The 21,821-nt window shown below is 35.2% G+C and overlaps 1 protein-coding gene across 5 annotated transcripts in view; it reads right to left on the reverse strand.

Moving 5' to 3' along the window:
- Nucleotides 1–1,587, reverse strand: part of LOC129002925 (longitudinals lacking protein, isoforms A/B/D/L-like) — a 111,144-nt gene extending 109,557 nt beyond the window's left edge. For all 5 annotated transcript variants that reach the window (XM_054431049.1, XM_054431050.1, XM_054431051.1 and 2 more), the window contains exon 1: nt 1,328–1,587. In XM_054431049.1, coding sequence (XP_054287024.1) covers nt 1,328–1,501 — 174 coding nt within the window. In that variant the 5' untranslated portion in view covers nt 1,502–1,587. The remainder of the gene's footprint in view (nt 1–1,327) is intronic.
- Nucleotides 1,588–21,821: the final 20,234 nt, after the last annotated feature.

Below are 21,821 nucleotides of genomic sequence, written 5' to 3' on the forward strand. Positions count from 1 at the left end.
TTCTGTGATTTCCTATGTTGTGTTGAAACCTCCTATCTTTGAAACTTAGGTTACCCGGTACCCTATTTAAAACATTGGTTTTCTTTTTCAAGTCGTTTCGGCTAGAATATGTCTCAGGTCTTTGAAATAGCCTACTTCTAGAAATAAAAGCTTTGAAATAATATGTCCTTTAGCCTATTAAGGGGATGAACTGTAGGGCTGAGTTAGTTGGCCTAGCCTAAGTTTACCAAATGTTAAGCAATAAGTCAACGTACCTAGGCCTAGCCTACTAAAAAAAAGGTTAAATAACCTTTTAACCTTTTTTTAGGTGCTTGGTGAATAAGTTATCCTAAGTTTACAGCTGTCAAGACCTTCCAGCAATCGTTTAAAAGCTGCTAAAGTTAGTTTTAATACTTCTACCCATTCATTCAGGGACAAGAAGTTAAGTTTAGGTATGTAGAGTCATCTAGGATAGGCCTAGCATTGAATTTAGATTAGGAGTTGGGGCTACATAGTTTATTGTTAAGTTATTTAAACAGTGCATTAACTCGAGGCCTCCCGTAAGATGTGAGTTATGAACAAATCCTGATCATAAATACACTTTAGTTTACCCCCACATTTACTATTATAACTTAGATTAGGCCTAGACAACTACTAGCCTACCTAGGCTGATTTAAAATGAAACTGTCCTAAACTAACCAAACATGCTGTAGGCCTAGCCTACGTGAGTAAATGTGGGGTGTAAACTTAAGCAGCCCTGATCAAAAAGGTTGGGATCAAAAATTGGTTTAAGTTAACTTATTGGCATAGGTTCTCTCTAGGACCTCCCAAGATTAAGCATATTGGGCAAAATTAGTTAATGGCATAAGTCAGCTTAGGCCTATTTTGTAGCATATTGGATCTTTCTTATAAATACCTACTTAGGCTTAGCTCTTAAAACTTTTATAAGTTAGTTCTGCATGAAAGTTTAACTGACTAAACTGTTATTGCAAAACAACTTTGAAATTCTCACAAACATGTTTGGCCTAGGCTAAAGATAACAAAACAAAACAAACTTTAGAGGTTATGGGGGCATATCCATACAATAACATTTGTTGACCTGGATTCATCAATCAGAGAACTAGATGTCACTAATATGTCTGTTTATTTACATTCTATAATGGTTCTTGTATGAAACCTCAGGGTAGCCTACTTTTGTTTGTGGAAGAGGCTGTTGACCTACACTCAGGAATGTGGATGTTATTGTGTTGCAAGGCATGGTTGGACAAACCGCTCTGATATTTGGAAGTATGCTAATGCCCTAGGCATACGATGGCGTAATTTTTAACTATAAATGAGCAATAATTACCTCAAGATATGGACTACATGCCGACAAAACAACTTTATGGGCCTTCAAAAACTGACCCTCAGCAGCTAGAGTGCAATCCACGAGTGTACCACTTTCCAGTAAATGATCGAACACGGATATTAGAGTACTTTGATGATTGTTCCATCTTAAACAAAACTGTTGATTTGAAGCCATAATTTAATGCAAAAGCAAAGAAAATTTTAATAATCACGAAACGTAAATAAACCGTTCAACGAAAATCACACAAGCCCACGGGAGGCCATTTGTAAAAACTGAAGATTTGCCACTGCCATCTTAATCAAAACGGAGGGGTTGAACCTTTTTTGTTTCTTGTGGGCTACGCTACAACATACTATATGTTTATTTATTTATTCAAACGGTAAACACCGTTTTTACAATCAATAAATACATGAGTGGCAAGTAACAAGATAAATCTTTGAATAGGACAAACTGACAAAAAACTCTTTTTCAGCTATTAGAGTCAACAAATGTCATGCAATAGATAATAAGCCACATTGATTAAGCGACATGTTGACAGTAAAGTTGAGATTTTTGTACCTAATACAATAACTGCAACATTATTGTAAATAAATTATTTGGAAAAAATTGTTTTACATGTATATTAATCACTTTAAAATCCATGGTTGTAACCCCTGAGCTGTTGGACACAATGTAAGACTCACGGCTACCCCGTCTCCCATCACACCGCTCAACAGAATATGACAATTGAGAATAGGTTTCGGTATAAAAGAACCATAGTAAGCTTTAGGTAGGTACTTTTAGAGTTGATCATAATGTTGAATTCGTCAAAAGGTAAACACATTACGGTACGGTACCAATAAAATTACGTCAATCATTTAAATGTTTACTGCTGTGGTAGCTTTTGATTATGTTAAAAACTTATTAACTCTACATAAGTACCTGACGCTGACTGGTGTTGTTTTAACACCGAAACATGTCCAAAATTGACATAATATTGAGCTGTGACGGGATTTCCTAAGTAATTTAATCTTATCACTATAGCTGTATCAACTTTTAATGGACCGTGCGTTGTACGAAAGAAACCCCCTTTCCCTTTTTATTTCCTTTACACTGCTATAAACTTGCAAGCAAGCATACAGGGGGTTAAATATATTATTCATACAACAGTTCATATTCAGCTTATAGTTTATTGCATCCAATTAATAGGTTAGATAAATCAGGGAGTTCCCCAGGAAAACTCTGAGGACTTTGAGGGATTTAAAACAGACATCCCCCAACACGAAACGCACGTAAAAACATGATGTAGATGTTACAACAGACGACTAGATAAGAAAGTAGTCTACGTGCAAACTGTTCAAAGCATATGGCTCATACTGAAGTTCTTAAACAAATTTAAGAAACAATAAAACTAATAGGTTGAAGTCAGTAGAAAATATCTTTTGTAGTTTTGTCTGGTATATTTAAGGATAGGATTTGGTTATAGTGTAACGACCGCACACGGGAAGGGCAGAAACTCAAAGATCGAATGCCGAGTAGAATTCAGAACTTAATTTATATGTTAAATTTACAGGATATGATTTGTAATAAGTTACTATGAATTTAAAATACAGATAATTTAGATTTAACTATTTGAAACTGAACATGTTCGGGGAACTTAAAGTATCAAAGTATTAAAATAGACGGACATGCCCGACCGCTGGGAAGGGAAAGGTACTGTAGTACATCACCGCGACTCACCGACACCTCGATCTCGACTCTGATTGACTACCCCAGGTTCGGCGGTCCCACACGTCACACAGAATGATTACACCTCATGTCAGCAAAACAATCAGGCCATGCATTCCATGCCACGATCCAAACAACCGAACGTGATGTAGCAATCGATGTACTCAATACTTTGTGACACTCAACAAAACCCCAAATAAATTGCAAGACACTGCTGGCTAGCGGAGTTGCGACACGATTGCCAATATTACCGGCAATATCCAATTCTGTGCTTTGGGCTGTTATCCATAATGACACTAAGAAATACTGTCAATAACTGCCTGACCGTCACAATAGATTAAATGAGCAGTAGTCTACTCCTTTAATCTATGGTGTAATCAAATTCCATGTAATTTAACGATGTTGCTGGTTTGAAACGGGTCTCAGCTGCATATGGGGGGTCGCTGTCAATGCGCCACCACGTCAAACCGCCACCTCGGTGTTTTGGTCAGAGGCGTCAACCCGCCACCACAAAAAAACCGAGGTGGTGGGTTGACGTGTACGTACAGGTCAACCCGCCACCTCGACAACAGGCCACCACGACAACCCACCACCACACAATTTTCCGAGGTGGTGGGTTGTCGTACACACTCAAGTCAATGAGCCACCACGACAACATGCCACCACGATAACCCGCCAACACCAGTTTTTATCAGAGGTGGCGGGTTGTCGTGAAGCTCCATGTTCGATGTCGGCAACCCGCCACCTCGCACGTAGGTGACAACGTGCCACCACGTCAACCCGCCACCACTCTTTTACGAGGTGGCGGGTTGACGTGTACGCCCAGTGTTCGGTGCCGTCAACGCGCCACCTCGCTCATAGGCGACAACGTGCCACCTTGACAACCCGCCACCATGCACTCTTGTCGTAAATCGGTTGGATTTATATTCTGTAGCATTAAATATATTGTACTTTGATTCAGTTAATTTAGAGAAAGTTAATGTACCTAACTCTTAAATATCATTTCTGGAAATTTTAGTTTATTTTCGGAAGAAAGATTGATAGGTAATACAATTATTAACATGGTGAAAACCCGACATTTGAAAAGGTCTCACGCCCTTAAGGGTAGGAACTTTTAAATTCTAAAACCTTAATGCAAAACTACGAATTGGTCCGAATTCTTAAACACCTTAAACGTTTAAATTTGTCCACAAATAAGGGAGGAGTAGTGTTCACAAAACACAGCTCTCGCGTATTAATATGAGATGATAAAAACGTATATCAAAAACAAAAATAGAATATTTATTTTACTTAATTGCCAGTGAATAAACAATTTTTTTTTTCATTAGGCGTATAAATATATAAGTTTATATGCGCACTTACCACCACGTGCGCACGCAACATACGCGTGAAAAGCATGCATTTTATAAATTTAAACCGGCGATAGTCAGGGATAGTCTTGTGCCATATAATGGTGATTGCGAAAGCAAGACGCAAAGAAAATTGTATTCACTTGAATTCAAATGGGTTCAATTGGGTGAAATTATCGCCATTATCGGTATTCTGTGATTAGACCACGAATACTAGAAGAGACCCGGTATGGATTATAGACATAAACAAATGATGTTTTAAAAAAATAGTACAACACCCCATTGCTGTAACAATTATGGTCCAACAGTTATTTCAGCTTTTGTGATTTTGAACTATAGGCCTACTATCGCCGCTTTCCCATGATATAGGATGTTAACAAGCTTATGGGAGAAAGTATGTTTCAGAATGCTGATACCGTTTATTTTTACATTTATTTTGTAATTTATAATGTTTGATATCAAGTAATCGTCCGTGATATGAAATAAATTGAATCACGTATATTGACGCTTTCAATTGGCTGAAGGCCACTGGGGCAGAGCCCTGATGGAATTTCAAATGTGTTTTGTTTTATGGCAAATTTACATGTCACGACCTATCCAACGACACCTTAAACTTGATGATCGGATGCATGGATCGGATGTGTAGCAGTTTCAAAACAATAATCACAACATTCGTGTTGGCCAATTAAATATTTAAACAATTATGATGTTTATGTGTAAATGTATCCTCGACTAAACAATTTTCACTATGTGCAGTATATCGTATATTCATAGGTTAAAATAATATTACTGATTCATTTGAACATTAATTACGCATCAAGCAGTTTCATTATACGATTAGATACAAATTTGACTTAGAATTATAACCTGAAAAAAGTCAAAGCCAAAGTCCTTTATTTTTGTTAACCTGATTTTTGTAAAAAAGGGGGTTTTCGCAAGATAATGACTTTTGGTACCATTTACCTCCGTTTAATAATTGATCAACGCTGTTTGGCGGATTAATATTACACTAGTTGCTCTGCCCGTGCTTCGCTACGGGGTGAGAATGCAGAAAAGAATAATTCGGTTTTACTTTAAGATACTATAATGTACTATGAGAAACAGTTACAACACACTTACCAGGAAACATATAGGCAAAAGCTCAATCCTGCTTATTGATTTTTTTTAAATAAAGATCTGTTAATGTATTACAGTACTATCATTTTATATAGTGTATAGCATTTAAAATATATGCAAAAGTATAATTCATTGACCACATTGCACCAATAAACAATTCTCCTTGTAAACAAATTAAATTAAATAGCAGAACAGCATTTCCGACAACAGCTGTAGTTTCATAACAATGTTTGTTTCCCATGTTAATCTTATGGAGAAATACGAAACTTTAAAGGGCCCCAGGGCCTCGCTCACTAATTGTTTCCCTAAAAAGAAAGTTTCCTGCACAACTACACGTTACGCTTTTTCCAATGACACCAAAAACATGTCAATCGGTTCAGTAGTTTCGGAGGAGTAGTGTCACAAAAATCCTGCTTGCGTATTAAATAAGTAAATAGATTTGGATGGTAAAAATGTAACTGGCCTAAGTGTTTATTTCAAGCTACGGCCTGATTCATACGTTGAAGTACAGTGCTACTATACTAATATTACAAATGAAAGTTTGTGTGTTTGTTTGGGGTTCAATCACTCAAGAACAATTCATTGGGCACATTGGGATTAGGCTAAAATTTGGCATGATGATAACATTTTCCTGATAAAAATATAGGCTTGTTATTACCTCAAAACTTGTTTCTCCTTCTTGCCTTTTTGAATATCTCTCGTATGTATTAGAACAATAGCACAATATGCCTCATTATTAAAAAATCAGAAACGAACCACGAATTATTACTGGGAAAGGTGAACGAAATGCATGTAGTAAAATGTGACGTGGACACCTGGTGCAAAGTATTTGGCCGATTGTTTAATATAAACAAACCCATAACAGTCAGTACTGGGAACTTTTAAAGGTCTCGTTAATCCCCTCGCACTTTTCTACGAATGGGCTTAATCTGAAATTTCTTAGATTTTTCTTTCTAATCAATTCCAGGTATTGGGGTGTCGGGTCACTCAGGTCAGTTCAATTTCCCTTAGTTGCGAGATCACGATTGTCCTTTAATTTCCAACCCAAATACTGTTTTCATTTCAAATAGTAGTCACAAAAGAGAACCAAACTAATATTCTGCTGTTGATAAAACTATAGTTTTACAAATTAATTCATTTTTAATTTCTGACAACAGCTGGAGTTACATAACAATGTCTGTTTCCCATGAATCTTATGGAGAAATACAAATGACACCAAAACCATGCCAACCGGCTTAGTAGTTTTGAAGGAGTAAATGTCAAAGAAAAACCTGCTTGCGTATTAAATAAGTTAAAAATCCCTCACCTCAGAATTTTGAAAGCCCGTGGAGCAGATACTAGTTCAATATCGAAGGGGGGGGGGTAGTTCTAATCCTCGGAGCGGTAGCTTGATTTTTGTCCATTTTGAGTCCAATCGGTTCAGTAGCTTATAGTTTATCTCATACAAACACACATACACCACCTTTTCTTTATAATAGTATAGATAGATTTATTAGATGATAGATGGATAGACAGATGTCATTATTATGTGATTATTGTTATTGTTTATATTTGATTTGTTTACAAGTTGTACACAGACAAAGATTTTGTTTAGTTAGTAAAGATACTTTTGTTAAATATGAATAAATTATTTCATACAATTTTCAACAGTACATTAGTGGAATGCCCGAACCCATTGTACCAAGAGTACGGTATTAATGGTACTTTGATATTATCCGGAGGCCACCCTTATACGGCGTGCTGCGGCGGTTATCTTAGGTTGGGTTATAAATATGTTTGTAGCACTTTCTTAGTTTCGTTATGAATGGAATGATGCCAGATGAGTGATACCATCGCCAAATCCCCTCCAAGTAGCCCAAGGTCAGGTCGTTTTTGACCAATGGCCGGAGCGCGTGCATCACCTGTATCTTAGGTATCGTCACTCATGGTGTATCGTTCGATTCATATCGAAACGAGGAAACCCAACCTAACATAACCGCCACAGCGCGCAGTATACATACTCCAGCGGAGTTCATGTGGCAGCTAGGGACGGTGACCATTCAACTCAATCTTGCCTTCTGGGAAGCAGAACTCAAAAACCGCTAATTGCAATTGCAACCATGTCAAATTTGGACAGTAAGTAAAGTATGTTCTTTCTAATTATGTGGTTATTTTTGGCCTTAGGTAAAAAAATCCCTCTAGAAAACAAGTGGCCTCCAAATAGTACTAAAGTAACAGTACGGTATTTCCTGAAGCATGAAATGGAATTTCAAGCAGAACATGATAAATTCAATAGAAATCTTGGTTTAAGATATCTCCTAATGAGTTTTTTTGGAATATATCTGTCTGGTATAAACTTCTCTGGGCAATACCCTTGACTCAGAGGTCAAAGTGCGTTACCGGTTGGGTCGAGTCTTCTAGTTCTGTATCCTTTCTCAAATTCTTCTAAATAGAAAAACAGGTGCGCGCTCCACACAAAGTACATTTTAGTCTGTTGTACTCTGTATCAACGATGTATATTTTGTTTTATGTTTTTGGTTGAATGTATTATTATTTTCACCACAATACGGGTTTAAGAGAAATTATAACCGAACAATACATTTTCATCATTTTTGTTTAGGCCATACACACGTGAATTACAATTAATTAATGAAGTTGTTAGGTAACTTATTTTGTAATTCATTGTCATAATGCTGAAAAAGAAAATAAGTATGGGTATTAGGTATCACCAACAAAAAATCCTAAGAAACCAATAACTTATTTTTCAAAATTGTTTTAAAGTTTCATGTTTTTGTCTTCAATAAAAATATGCGAAAACATAACAAAATATTGTTATTTTAATTCTAGAATGACCCTCGTTAATTTGTAGTGAGTTAATCTTACAATTTTTTTTAACAATAACCGTTGATTAAAAGGAAAAATTGTCTTGCGTGGATGCGCATGTACTTTATTTCTATGGCAGATCTTTTTAGGAAAACGATTCGAAAAGTAATGAATTCACAATAACTAATGTCTAGTTAACTTAACATTTAACTAGATAACACATGTCCAGGTAAACTGCAAAAAGTTATGCATTTTATAATACACAGACAACAGCGGCTTTTGCCAACAAAGATGGCGGGTTGTCGTGTACGCCCCATGTTAACTCTCGTCAACCCACCACCTCGCATGTAAGAGACAACGTGCCACCACGTCAACCCACCATCACTATTTTATAAGGTGGCGGGTTGTCGAGTACGCTCAATGTTCGGTATCGTCAACCCGCCACCTCGCACGTAGACGTCAACCAGCCACCACGTCAACCCGCCACCACACTAAAGAGGTGGCTGGTTGACGTGTATGAACACGTCTAAGCACCACCAGGACAACGTGCCACCTCGACAACCCGCCACCACACATTTTTCCGAGGTGGCGGGTTGTCGTGCCCGCTAGAGTCAACGTGCCACCCCGACAACGAGCCACCACGTCAACCCACCACCTAAAACTTCTTCTTCTTTTTGATGGCGGGTTGACTTGGTGGCGGGTTGACGTGGTGGCGCCTTGGCGCGTTCCCCATATGGGCGTCCATAATAGGCTAAGGGGGCAATATTCCCACCCTAAAAAAGCTTACGGTCAAAAAGTTGACAAATCAAAGATACAAAAAAATGTAAAATTAACAATTTTGTACCTAAGTTTTAACGTTTTCAAGACCTCCCTCTCTTGGGTATTATTCAATACAATTCCCAGCTGAACCCTTAATTATGGAAAGGCAGTTAGAAGGACGACCAGGCTCAGCTATCCTTGATCATCGGCTTCAATAAGTGGTTCTTACAAAAAAAAAAAAAAAAAAAAACAGGCGATCTTATTAGTGATCAACAGAGCTACACACAGACCTCTCACTTCATGACTTGAAGTGATCATAGTGGGTGATATCATCACCATGGATGATCCGACTTGCAACTATTATTGTGAGTTCTAGGACTTGCAGCCATTTCATATTGACTTTAAGTGATCGTAGTGGGTGATGAGCTTACTCTGGGGCAGTTCTAGCACTTGCAGTTATTTCATACCGAAACTTTATTGTATACAAACAAATCAGTACAGCATTATGATATTTGGATGAGCTTGTTCAAACTGAGGATATAAAAACAATGGTACTAGATTCTTAAAAGTAAATAATATTTTATACTCTATCTAATTGAGTTATGTTTACTAGTTACCAGAGTTGTTTTCATCTACGACTACCTTATATCTTTAACTTCAGTGCTTGAATAAGGATTATTTTGAAGATTGATAATATCCAAGAAAACTCATGACTCCAGTCCCAATCTGATTAAGTTAATTGCTACTCTGGTAAAGACTGTAGAAATATGAATCAAACTGGACCCAGCTGTCCTTGATCTGGATTTTTGGTCCTGATTAAATAAACAGCTGATCTTAAGTGACAAAGCCTTAAACAATACATCTTCCCAGACAGCACACTTTATCCCAGGGACATCCCATAGTAGTCCCATATGTCCTGAGAATGTCTCGGGATATGTGCGCTATCCTCAGGATATCCCGCAAAATCCCGGGACGAGTACGAAATCCACAGGATATCCTACAATATACCGTAATGTCCCGGGATTTGTAAGTTAACCTCAGGATATCCTGTAAAGTCCCGGGATATGTACGAATGCCATAGGATATCCCAGAATGTCCCATGACATCCCGGGACATGTACAAAATCCACTGGATATCCTGTAATGTCCCGTATTGTCCCGGTAACAAACTGAAGAAAAAAAATACTACCACTAATGAAATGTACAGTATATCTAAATTTTAATGTTCAACAAGGCCAATATATAATAATTTGTTTTTCTCACTAGCGCTTTCAGAAACTTGGTTTCCATCTTCAGGCTGTGTTTACACTAGTACAAAAAGTAAATATTTACTTAATAAATTAATTTTAAACAAAGTTAAAACAGATGATTTAAAGGATATTGGAAAATAAAAAATAATATTAGAAAAATTAATCTTTTGAATTTTGGATATGTTACAGTGTTGTTCTTGATGTAATTATTTTCAGTAATTCCGAATTTATAATTGGGCCTTCTTCATTATTTAACAAATAATTTTGGTCAGTTTTTTTTTTCTAAAAATAAGATTTCCACCCATTAAGACGTTGAGGTTTTATAATTTATTTTAAAAGTTTAAGGTTTCCCAGATTGAAAATATGTCTTGTTAATACTATGGCTAGCAAGGGTTGACTTTACTTTACTGACATATTACTACCACTGAGTTCAGGAAAACTAGAGTTCTATCATAGTTGTGTGAAATGTGAATTTAATTCCAACTTTAAATTAATAAAACAACAAAAAACTAATTTTAATCATATAACAATCAATTATTACAGTGCTAATCTAATGGTGATTAAATAATCTATATTCAAATACCAGTATCCTCTCCAACTACCAGAAAAACAATTCAACTACTTGAGGCCTAAATAGATTAGCAGAATCATATATAGCCTATACTGTAGTATAAAAAATATTTTAAGTATTGCGACCATTGCAACTGTCGGCTACTCTTTAACCACTTGAAAACACCCATAATCAACAAGCGCAGATAGCTCAGGAGGTAAGGTAAGAGGCTCACAAGGCGAAGGTACCAGGTTCGAAACCTGTCTGGGCCAAAAACTTTTTTCTCGTTTTTTTCTTCAAAATTTGTGTTTATTAACTATTTAATCAATTTACTAAACTTATAATAAGCTTTTCATACTAAATCTATATTATTTTGTGTTTTTTATGTTCAGGCCCAGACCACACTTTATCCCAGAGACATCCCATAGTAGTCCCATATGTCCTGAGAATGTCCTGAGGACTACCCTGGGATGACCTCGGATGTCCCACGGATATGCGTGTGAGCTTATCCGTAGGACATCCCCGGGCGGGGACATTAGGCATTCCTGTGGATATCCTGTGATATCCCAAGTTGACCATAGGACCACTATGGGATATCTTGCATATCCTATCGCAATATCCGTGGGATGTCCTGAGGAGAAAGTGTGCTGTCTGGGTTACCATACCATAGACCGCAGACAATAAAATGGTCTACTGTATAGTCTGTGATCTACTCATCCTATACCTACCTCACACTATTCGGGTTTAAAATATGCCTTTTTTAGTGTCCCCCATCTAGTGACACCTTCCTAAAGAAAGTAATAAGTTAAAAGAGGAATCAAAAACTTCAAGCTGCTTCTCAATCAAATAAAATGGGTCTAATGATTTTGATTGAGATTTAGAATTTTAGAGTACACCAAAAAAGCAGTGGTCAACAATTTTTCCAATAAAGTTATAGAGCATAATATAACACCTGTCATTTAATTTTCATGAAATGCCTCGACATTACAGGTATAAAAAAACTACGTCTAGATGTAAACTCCTTAAGTTTACATCACAAAGATCTCTAGTCATAAGTGTTGTTATGTGTTTGTTTTGCAATGTTTAATAATTGTGGAATATGACGGTTTTCAGAAAAAGGGATAATGTCCTTGAACTAATACCTAATGATGGCTCAAAAGTGAGCGGAAACTAGTTGCCACGGCAAGCAATAGGATTACCAATTAGTCAGTGGTGGTTCTAGGACCATGTCAAGGGGCTACCAAGGGGGTGTCCCACACCCTACAAGAAAAGGTGTTCAGGAGTGAAAATTTAAAAACGTACGTTTTCAGGTAAAGCACATTTAAAATTTGTTTTCCGTTTTTGAAACTTTTTTTATTTTTTTTATTTTATTGACATTTGAAGTTTCATAAAATGACCATGGTAACGCAATTTCTTTGGTGATTTTTTAATAATAGAGCATCTTTGATGGAAAAACACGAAATTTTGTCACAACTTTCACTGACACAAAACTGAATATTAAAAATAGTTAATATTATTTTTATAACTATGTTTAGCTATAAATTAATTTACTTTTATAGCCATTATACAATAAACAGCTCACTAAGCTTTTTTTTTTTTGGTTTATCTAGAAAAAATATAAAAGCTAAAAAAAGCCAATAAAATCTTTTAAGTTTGTATAACTCCGAAAAAACTTACCTGAAACCCGAAAAATCGTTATGTTTTTATAGAGGTGTGCTTATTTTGTGTATAAAACATTGAAATATGATATTTTAATTTTTGAAATTTTTATGATAGAAATCATAAACGTGATGGTCAGGGACAAGTAGTACGGTCGTGAATTGTCTGGAATAATCTAAATATTTCTAAACAATCCTTCAATTTTATACTATTAGTTATAATAAAAATGTGTGTTTAAATTGAACTAAACTGTTCAATTTACAATGATATTTAAGTTATTGTCACAACCAAACACGGTATAATCCACAAGGCTACCCCGTCTCCCGTCACACCACTCAACAGAATATGACAATTGAGAATAGGTTTCGGTATAAGAACCATAGTCAGCTTTAGGTAGGTACTTTTAGAGTTGATCATAATGTTAAATTCGTCAAAAGGTAAACACATTACGGACTACGGTACGGTACCAATAAAATTACGTCAATCATTTAAATGTTTACTGCTGTGGTAACTTTTGATTATGTTAAAAACTTATCAACTCTGCATAAGTACCTGACGCTGACTGGTGTTGTTTTAACACCGAAACATGTCCAAAATTATTGACATAATATTGAGCTGTTACGGGATTGATAAGTAATTTAATCTTACATCAAATCACTATACAGGGTGAGTTTTTTAAAGTGATCCAATAGCTAACTTTTTAATTACAGGACTTAGCACCTCACTTTAAATTTGAAACTTGCTCAGTTTTAAGTTTCACTCAAGAATACGATTTCAGATTTTTTCATTGTGGCCGCCATTTTCCAATATGGCTGCCAACTTTAAAATTTCTTATGGAACACCCTGTATTTTATTTTGTTTTTTAGATTTTACTCTAAAAAATAAAACATTTTTGTTCTTGACATTTTTTCAATATCTCTAATAGTTAAGGAGCTACGAGGAAAAATTGTTAAGTATTAACAGTAACAACACTTAAAACTAACATTGTTTTAAAACATGCTTTAGAATTCATGCAACTTTGTATGAAAACTTTAAGTCCTCGTAGCTCCTTAACCGTTAGAGATATTGAAAAAATCTCAAGAACAAAAATGTTTTATTTTTTAGAGTAAAATCTAAAAACAAAATAATATACAGGGTGTTCCATAAGAAATTTTAAAGTTGGCAGCCATTTTGGAAAATGGCGGCCACAATGAAAAAATCTGAAATCGTATTCTTGAGTGAAACTTAAAATTGAGCAAGTTTCAAATTTAAAGTGTGGTGCTAAGTCGTGTAATTAAAAAGTTAGCTATTGGATCACTTTAAAAAACTCACCCTGTATGTTAGCTGTATCAACTTTTAATGGACCGTGCGTTGTACGAAAGAAACCACCTTTCGCTTTTTATTTCCTTTACACTGCTATAAACTTGCAAGCAAGCATACAGGGGTTAAATATATTATTCATACAACAGTTCATATTCAGCTTATAGTTTATTGCATCCAATTAATGGGTTAGATAAAGCAGGGAGTTCCCCAGGAAAACTCTGAGGACTTTGAGGGATTTAAAACGGACATCCCCCAACACGAAACGCACGTAAAAACATTATGTAGATGTTACAACAGACGACTAGATAAGAAAGTAGTCTACGTGCAAACTGTTCAAAGCATGGCTCATACTGAAGTTCTTAAACAAATTTAAGAAATAATAAAACTAATAGGTTAAGTCAGTTTTGTAGTTTTGTCTGGTATATTTAAGGATAGTATTTGGTTATAGTGTAACGACCGCGCACGGGAAAGGCAGAAACTGATCAAAAAGATCGAATGCCGAGTAGAATTCAGAACTTAATTTATATGTTTAATTTACAGGATGATTTGTAATAAGTTACTATGAATTAAAAATACAGATAATTTAGATTTAACTATTTGAAACTGAACATGTTCGGGGAACTTAAAGTATCAAAGTATTAAAGTAGACGGACATGCCCGACCGCGGGGAAGGGAGAGGTAGCGCATCACCGCGACTCACCGACACCTCGATCTCGACTCTGATTGACTACCCCAGGTTCGGCGGTCCCACTCACGTCACACAGAATGATGACACCTCATGTCAGCAAAACAATCAGGCCATGCATTCCATGCCACGATCCAAACAACCGAACGTGATTTAGCAATCGATGTACTCAATTCTTTGTGACACTCAACAAAACCCCAAATAAATTGCAAGACACTGCTGGCTAGCGGAGTTGCGACACGATTGCCAATATTACCGGCAATATTCAATTCTGGGCTTTGAGCTGTTATCCATAATAACACTAAAAAATACGGTCAATAACTGCCTGACCGTCACAATAGATTAAATGAGCAGTAAGTCTACTCCTGCTTTAATCTATGGTGTAATCAAATTCCATGTAATTTAACGATGTTGCTGGTTTGAAACAGGTCTTAGCTGCATATGGGTGTCCATACTAGGCTAAAGGGGCAATATTCCCACCCTCTATATGGGCCCTGTGTTAACCTTTTTTTTTATTTAAAAAGCTACTGTCAAAAAGTTGACAAATCAAAGATACAAAAAAATGTAAAATTAACAATTTTGTACCTAAATTTTAACGTTTTCAAGACCTTCCTCTCTTGGGTATTATTCAATACAATTCCCAGTTGAACCCTTAATTATGGAAAGGCAGTTAGAAGGACGCCCAGGCTCAGCTATCCTTGATCATCGGCTTCAATAAGTTTGGTTGTTACAAAAAAAAAAAAAAAAAAGGGATAACGTCCTTGAATTAATACCTAACTAGAGGTCGTCCAGTGGTCGAATCTCGACCAAAAATATTTAATGTTCAGACTGCTTCTCTATTTTCACCACACACTGTAAATAAAACATGTGATTGGAGTTTCTTCTATATGTTTCGATTTTCTGTTTATATTTCGTTGTTATTTCGTCACCAATATGGCAACCATAAGATCCATGTAAATCTTTTCAAAATTTTAAATTTATTTTTTGTGCATATTTTTGAGCCTATTTTAATTTATAAGGGTATTCTGCACATCTACAGGAAAATATCTTTCCAACAGTATGCGTAGATTTTCCCTGCGATGCACACGAGCTGAGAAAAAAGGTTTTAAAGAAACATGCTTGCCTATTAATATATAGATAGATAGATGCTGATGGCTCAAAAGTGAGCGGAAACTAGTTGCCACGGCAAGCAATAGGATTACCAATTAGTCAGTGGTGGTTCTAGGACCGTGTCAAGGGGCTACCAAGGGGGTGTCCCACACCCTACAACAAAATGTGTTCAGGAGTGAAAATTTAAAAACGTACGTTTTCAGGAAAAGCACAATATTTAAAATTTTGTTTTCCGTTTTTGAAACTTTTTTTATTTTATTGACATTTGAAGTTTCATTAAGTTACCAATTTTGGTGATTTTTTAATAATAGAGCATCTTTGATGGAAAAACACGAAATTTTGTCACAACCATCACTGACGCAAAACTGAATATTAAAAATAGTTAATATTATTTTTATAACTATGTTTAGCTATAAATTAATTTACTTTTATAGCCATTATACAATAAACAGCTCACTAAGCTTTTTTTTGTTTTTGGTCTTTCTAGAAAAACATATAAAAAATAAAAAAAGCCAGTAACATCTTTTAAGTTTGTATAACTCCTAAAAAACTTACCTGAGACCCGAAAAATCGTTATGTTTTTATAGAGGTGTGCTTATTTTGTGTATAAAACATTGAAATATGATGATATTTTAATTTTTGAAATTTTTATGATAGAAATCATAAACGTGATGGTCAGGGACAAGCAGTACGGTCGTGAATTGTCTGGAATAATCTAAATATTTCTAAACAATCCTTAAATTATACTATTAGTTATAATAAAAATATGTGTTTAAATTGAACTAAACTGTTCAATTTACAATGATATTTAAGTTATTGTCACAACCAAACACGGTATAATCCACAAGGCTGGATTGGTCGTGAAAAAACCTGCGATGGTCGTGAAACTTTGGTCGTGACATTATGTGTTATTTGGCTCTGTTCTGGCGGTAGCAATGCACCACATGTTCGAGGATACAAAGTGGACTTCTAGGTTAATGTAGCAATTAAAAATCATATAAAAAAAATTATCACCACGTCTACTTCATCAAATGACTATGTACGGACATGGACACACCAAAATTACAAAAAACACAAATTTACCTTTATCAATCTTTTAACTACTTCTTTCAACACAAAACGACCGGCACAACAAACTTGACGTAAACCCCGAACTACCTAGTCTCTAAAACGAACTGACGCAATCGACGCCAGGCTTGCCACTGTCGTTCTCCAAAGCTGTTTCCTAATCGTGACAACAAATCGAGGGACAGACTTATTTTGTCATGGTAGTCAGTTTGCAATGACAATAAAATTATAATATGCTCCTTTTTTGTAAGTTTAATAACAGGGCCGGTCAAAGTCAAAGTGGTGTAAGTCAATTTTTGGCAAATATGAGTCAAGTCCATATTTTGATTCCTTGTTCACTGATTCATCTTTTGGCACAATGAGCTAAGTCATAGTTCATTTCTAGCGTTACTAGGAGGCAGCACTTTACTGTTCCACATTGTGTTGGTATGAAACTGTTTCAAAGCAAAGTGATCCAAGTCTGACTTACTCCACTATGCCTTAGAACATTATGTCTCTTTTTTGGTATAAACACATGAGAGTGAAAATTTAAAAACGTACGTTTTCAGGAAAAGCACTTTGCAAATTTTTTTCCCCTTTTTCAAAACTTTTATTATTTTTTTATTTCATTAACATTTGAAGTTTCATAAAATGTCCATGGTAACGCAATATCTTTGGTAGTTTTTTTATTAAAGAGCATCTTTAGTGGAAAAACACAAAATCCTGTCACGACCATGACGGACGTTTAAATGAATATTAAAAATAGTTAATATTATTTTTATAACTATGTTTTGCTATAAACTAATTTACTTTTATGACCATATTATACAATAAAAAGGTCACTGAGCTTTTGGTATATTTGGTCTTTCTAGAAAAAAATAAAAAAAATTGAAAAAAAGCCAATAAAATCTTTTTAAGTTTGTATAACTCTGAAAAAACTTACCTGAGACCCGAAAAATCGTTATGTTTGTATAGAGGTGTGCTTCTTTTGTGTATAAAACATTGAAATATGACGATATTTTAATTTTTGAAATTTTTATGATAGAAATCATAAACGTGATGGTCAGGGACAAGCGGTACGGTCGTGAATCGTCTGGAATAATCTAAATCTTTATAAACAATCCTTCAATTATACTGTTAGTTATAATAAAAATATGTGTTTCCATTGAACTAAACTGTTCAATTTACAATTATATTAAAGTTATTGTCACGACCAAACACACCATCCATCCATAAGGCCATTCCATCCATAAGGCTGGATTGGTCGTGAAAAAACCTGCGATGGTCGTGAAACTTTGGTCGTGAAATTACGTGTTATTTGGCTCTGTTCTGGCGGTAGCCCTGCACCCCATGTTCGAGGATACAAAGTGGACTTCGAGGTTAATCTAGCAATTGAAATATCTTATATACAAAAATTAACACCATGTCTACTTCATCGAATGACTACATACGGTCATTCATGGTGTGTCCATGCCAAAATTACAAAAAACACAATCTTTCCTTTATTAATCTTGTAATTCCTCCTTTCAACTCGAAACGACCGGCACTACAATCCTGACGTACACCCCGAACTAGTCTCTAAAACCAACTGACTCCATCGACGCCAGGCTTGCCACTGTCGTGCTCCAAAGTTGAAAATTTTTCCCAAATGGTCGTGACGCCAAATCGAGGGACAGACTTATTTTGTCATGGTAGTCAGTTTGCAATGACAATAAAATTATAACATGCTCCTTTTTTGTAAGTTTAATAACCATTGATGACATAAAAATATGGCTTTATATATTTCGTCATGAATAATTAGTCTAAAAACAGCATGAAAGTTGGAAAATGTACCCTAAGGACACGACATGGTCGTGAATTTCGAGACTTTAAAAATACGAAAAAAATACCTAGAACCTATTTAAAACCAAATAAATGTGTGTAACATGTTGCCCCCGTGCCAAAAAATATTAAAACACATAATAATAAACTACAAATCCAGTATCTACGAAGTAAAAGGCCAGGGACATGAAAACGTACGTTTTTAAATTTTCACTCATGACTTATGCGAAGTAAGCAAAGTGGCCCAAGTCTGACTTACACCACTGTGTTTGGAAATAGTTACTTACAGCTGGTCTGGTCACACAACTTCCAAAAACAAATTCCACGTAACTTCTATGACACGTGAGGAGTTTAAATCAGCAAAAGAGCTATGTGATGCAGTGACCCAGAGAACTAAAAATGAGGATAAAGGCAAATTTAGTTGGTCCACTCAATCCATAAGGCTTTTAAGGGAAGAACCTTTCAAACTGTTCTATAAGGAAACAATACAAGAAGATGTACCTTTTAACAGTGTTTCTCTTGTCCGGTCAAATCTAAAGAAGAAAAAGCTTAACCTCTCTGAACAGGTATCTCTTAATCTAATTGAGCAGCCTTGCCTCTATGAAGCACCTCTACCAGTGACAAAGGAAAATACCCCCGCCGTAGCAAACCTACCGACTAAGCGAATTTCCATTTGTCTGAATTGATTTTCAGTTAAATATATTTTAATAACATTAGGTTTAACGAGTACCTAGGTTTGCTGCTACAAGGAAACTAATAAAGTGTGTTTTTGAGTAAAATATTGATAGCTTAGTACAAAATAAATAAATTTGCCAAGTTTGATCAAAATATATCCATAAACAAGCAAACTACAACATTTGACAATATTCTCCATAAGAATAACATGGGATATTTAAATTTACAATTTTTTAAATTTTCTCCGTTACTAATAATTGAACAAAAATACTTTTACATACTAAATTATTTGTTTTTTTAAGCTCTTTAAAAAGGCCTAAAGAGAAATCGGGAAATTTTGTGTTTTGAGGGTCAAAAGTGAGAAAAACCAATTTTTACCCCATAAAACCCCCCGTAAAGCCCCGTTCCCATGGTCCGATCGTGCTGGTTCGCGAACTCACTCAAGTTTATCCCGCTTTACACCTTTAAACCAAATTTCATCAAAATCGGACAAAAATTACTCAAGTTATCGCGTTCACGGACGTATATATATATATATATATATAAGTCTATATATATATATATATAGGCCTATATATATATACATATATGAAAATTTGAACGAATGGTGTTTTTGGCCTCTGGGGACATCAAAATGAAAAAGTAAATCGGTCCCGGGTCTAGGTCTTACCGTGCCACCTACGGTAATAGCTACTTCCCTATAGGGAAATTCGCTAAAACAAAACATGATAGAGCTGTTGCCATACATACCACCAATTTATCATGCTTATTACCAGTGATTGTGTCGAGGACATTGGTCCTCTAGAACGACATTGGTCCTCTAGAACAAGTGAACGACGAAGAGGACGATGGCATATAACATATTGAAAATAATTTAGGACATTTCCATGAAACACTTTGAGGACAATTTTAGTAACAAATTGTGTTAATAAAAAAAAATCTTTGTAACAATACTGACTTTTATTGCTTATTAAACTCAATTACTCTGATCCATTTTATTTTTTTAGCAAAATGGTGTAAGTCATATTTTTTCATCTATTTTTTTAAAATTCACAAGCACAAATATTTAAAAGTAAAAGTGAACTAAGTCACCCTTTCAGAGTGGTGTAAGTCTGACTTAGACCATTGTTGTGAACATATACTTTAATGAGAATGAATATCAAAATGCACAAATTATTTAAGGCAAAGTGGTGTAAGTTTTTTTAAACACTAATAAATTTTAAATAAACAATTATTTTTGTACATTCCTAATTTAGAGAGGTACTAACATATGGTCTGTACCATGTGTCAAAAAATTTCCTCCAAAATCCAAACTACTTTGACGTACGACAATTTTGTAAATAAAACTGTTTATCTCAAAACTATGATTTTTGACTTGCACGACTTTGACCGGCCCCTGTTGATGACATAAAAATATGGCAAAAACAAGTGTGAAAGTTGGAAAATGTACCCTTGGGACACGTCATGGTCGTGAATTTCGAGACTTAAAAAATACGAAAAAAATACCTAGAAAACCACATAGATGTGTGTAACATGTTGCCCCCGTCCCAAACAATATAAAAACACATAATAAACTACAAATCCAGTATCTACGAAGTAAAAGGCCAGGGACATGAAAACGTACGTTTTTCAATTTTCACTCTCGAAGATGACCACCCCTGTGGCCTGAAAGCTTTGGTATTTTTAAAGCTGTTTGATGACTTTATAAAGCGTCAAATAAATTATCTAGCCGATATTTACCAGAACGACAACTTATACTGAATTAGTGTAAACTTAATTTAACTCTCAACTCTATCCATAAACCTACGTTACGTTTTTAGGACGAAATATATTTATATTTTTTCAGGGTCTTAGGGTTGCAGGGGTGTGGGCAATTTAGCCCCTTCCCCCTTGGAACCACCAATGCCAATAGTAAAGGTATTTGGGCAATTAAAACACTTAAATAGTATTCATTGGTAATCCCGAGGCCGACATTTGTTGAATGTTCAAACATCTTGAAAATGTTTATAACTCTTCCCTAGGCAAGGCTTAAGATGACATGTTTATGTGAAATAAAAATATTAACAAATGACTGTAAACATTAAAAATTATATTTTGAAATTTAGACATTTAGGTACAATAAATAAATAACACAATCACTTAACTATTCACTTTATAACACACAATTACAATACATTATTTTACATATACACAATGTAGAGGCTTACGTTACCAAAATATGATGTATCTTGAATCTGACATTGAGTTTAGGCTTGAACAGGAACTCTACCGTTGATTCATTGTACAGAGTACAATATTGTACATTTATTGTACAGAGTACAATAATATTGTACATTTATCGTACAGATAACTGTCTAGGCTACAGCGGATGCACATTCACGACAGCACAACATTTACGTTCTTACGCTAATACGTATAAATGTTTCCTTACCTATATTTACACGGATTTTTGAGAAATTTTATTACAAATAATTTTTTAAGTGAAAGTGATTGGGGTTGAAATGGATGTGCTTGAGTGGTAGTGAAGAAAGTCTTATCGTTTAAATTGATCAGGACTGATGGTACCAACGAATGACCGCATCCAATGGGTTTTGACCGAAATATTTCATAATAAGGCTTTAAATACAAAGAATTTAAAAAAAATTTAAAGTACACTGTATTTT

The sequence above is a fragment of the Macrosteles quadrilineatus genome, unplaced genomic scaffold (genome assembly GCF_028750875.1).
Source record: "Macrosteles quadrilineatus isolate MER2022 unplaced genomic scaffold, UCM_ALF_1.0 Scaffold_9__3_contigs__length_116548681, whole genome shotgun sequence".
Classification (NCBI taxonomy): Eukaryota; Metazoa; Arthropoda; class Insecta; order Hemiptera; family Cicadellidae; genus Macrosteles; species Macrosteles quadrilineatus.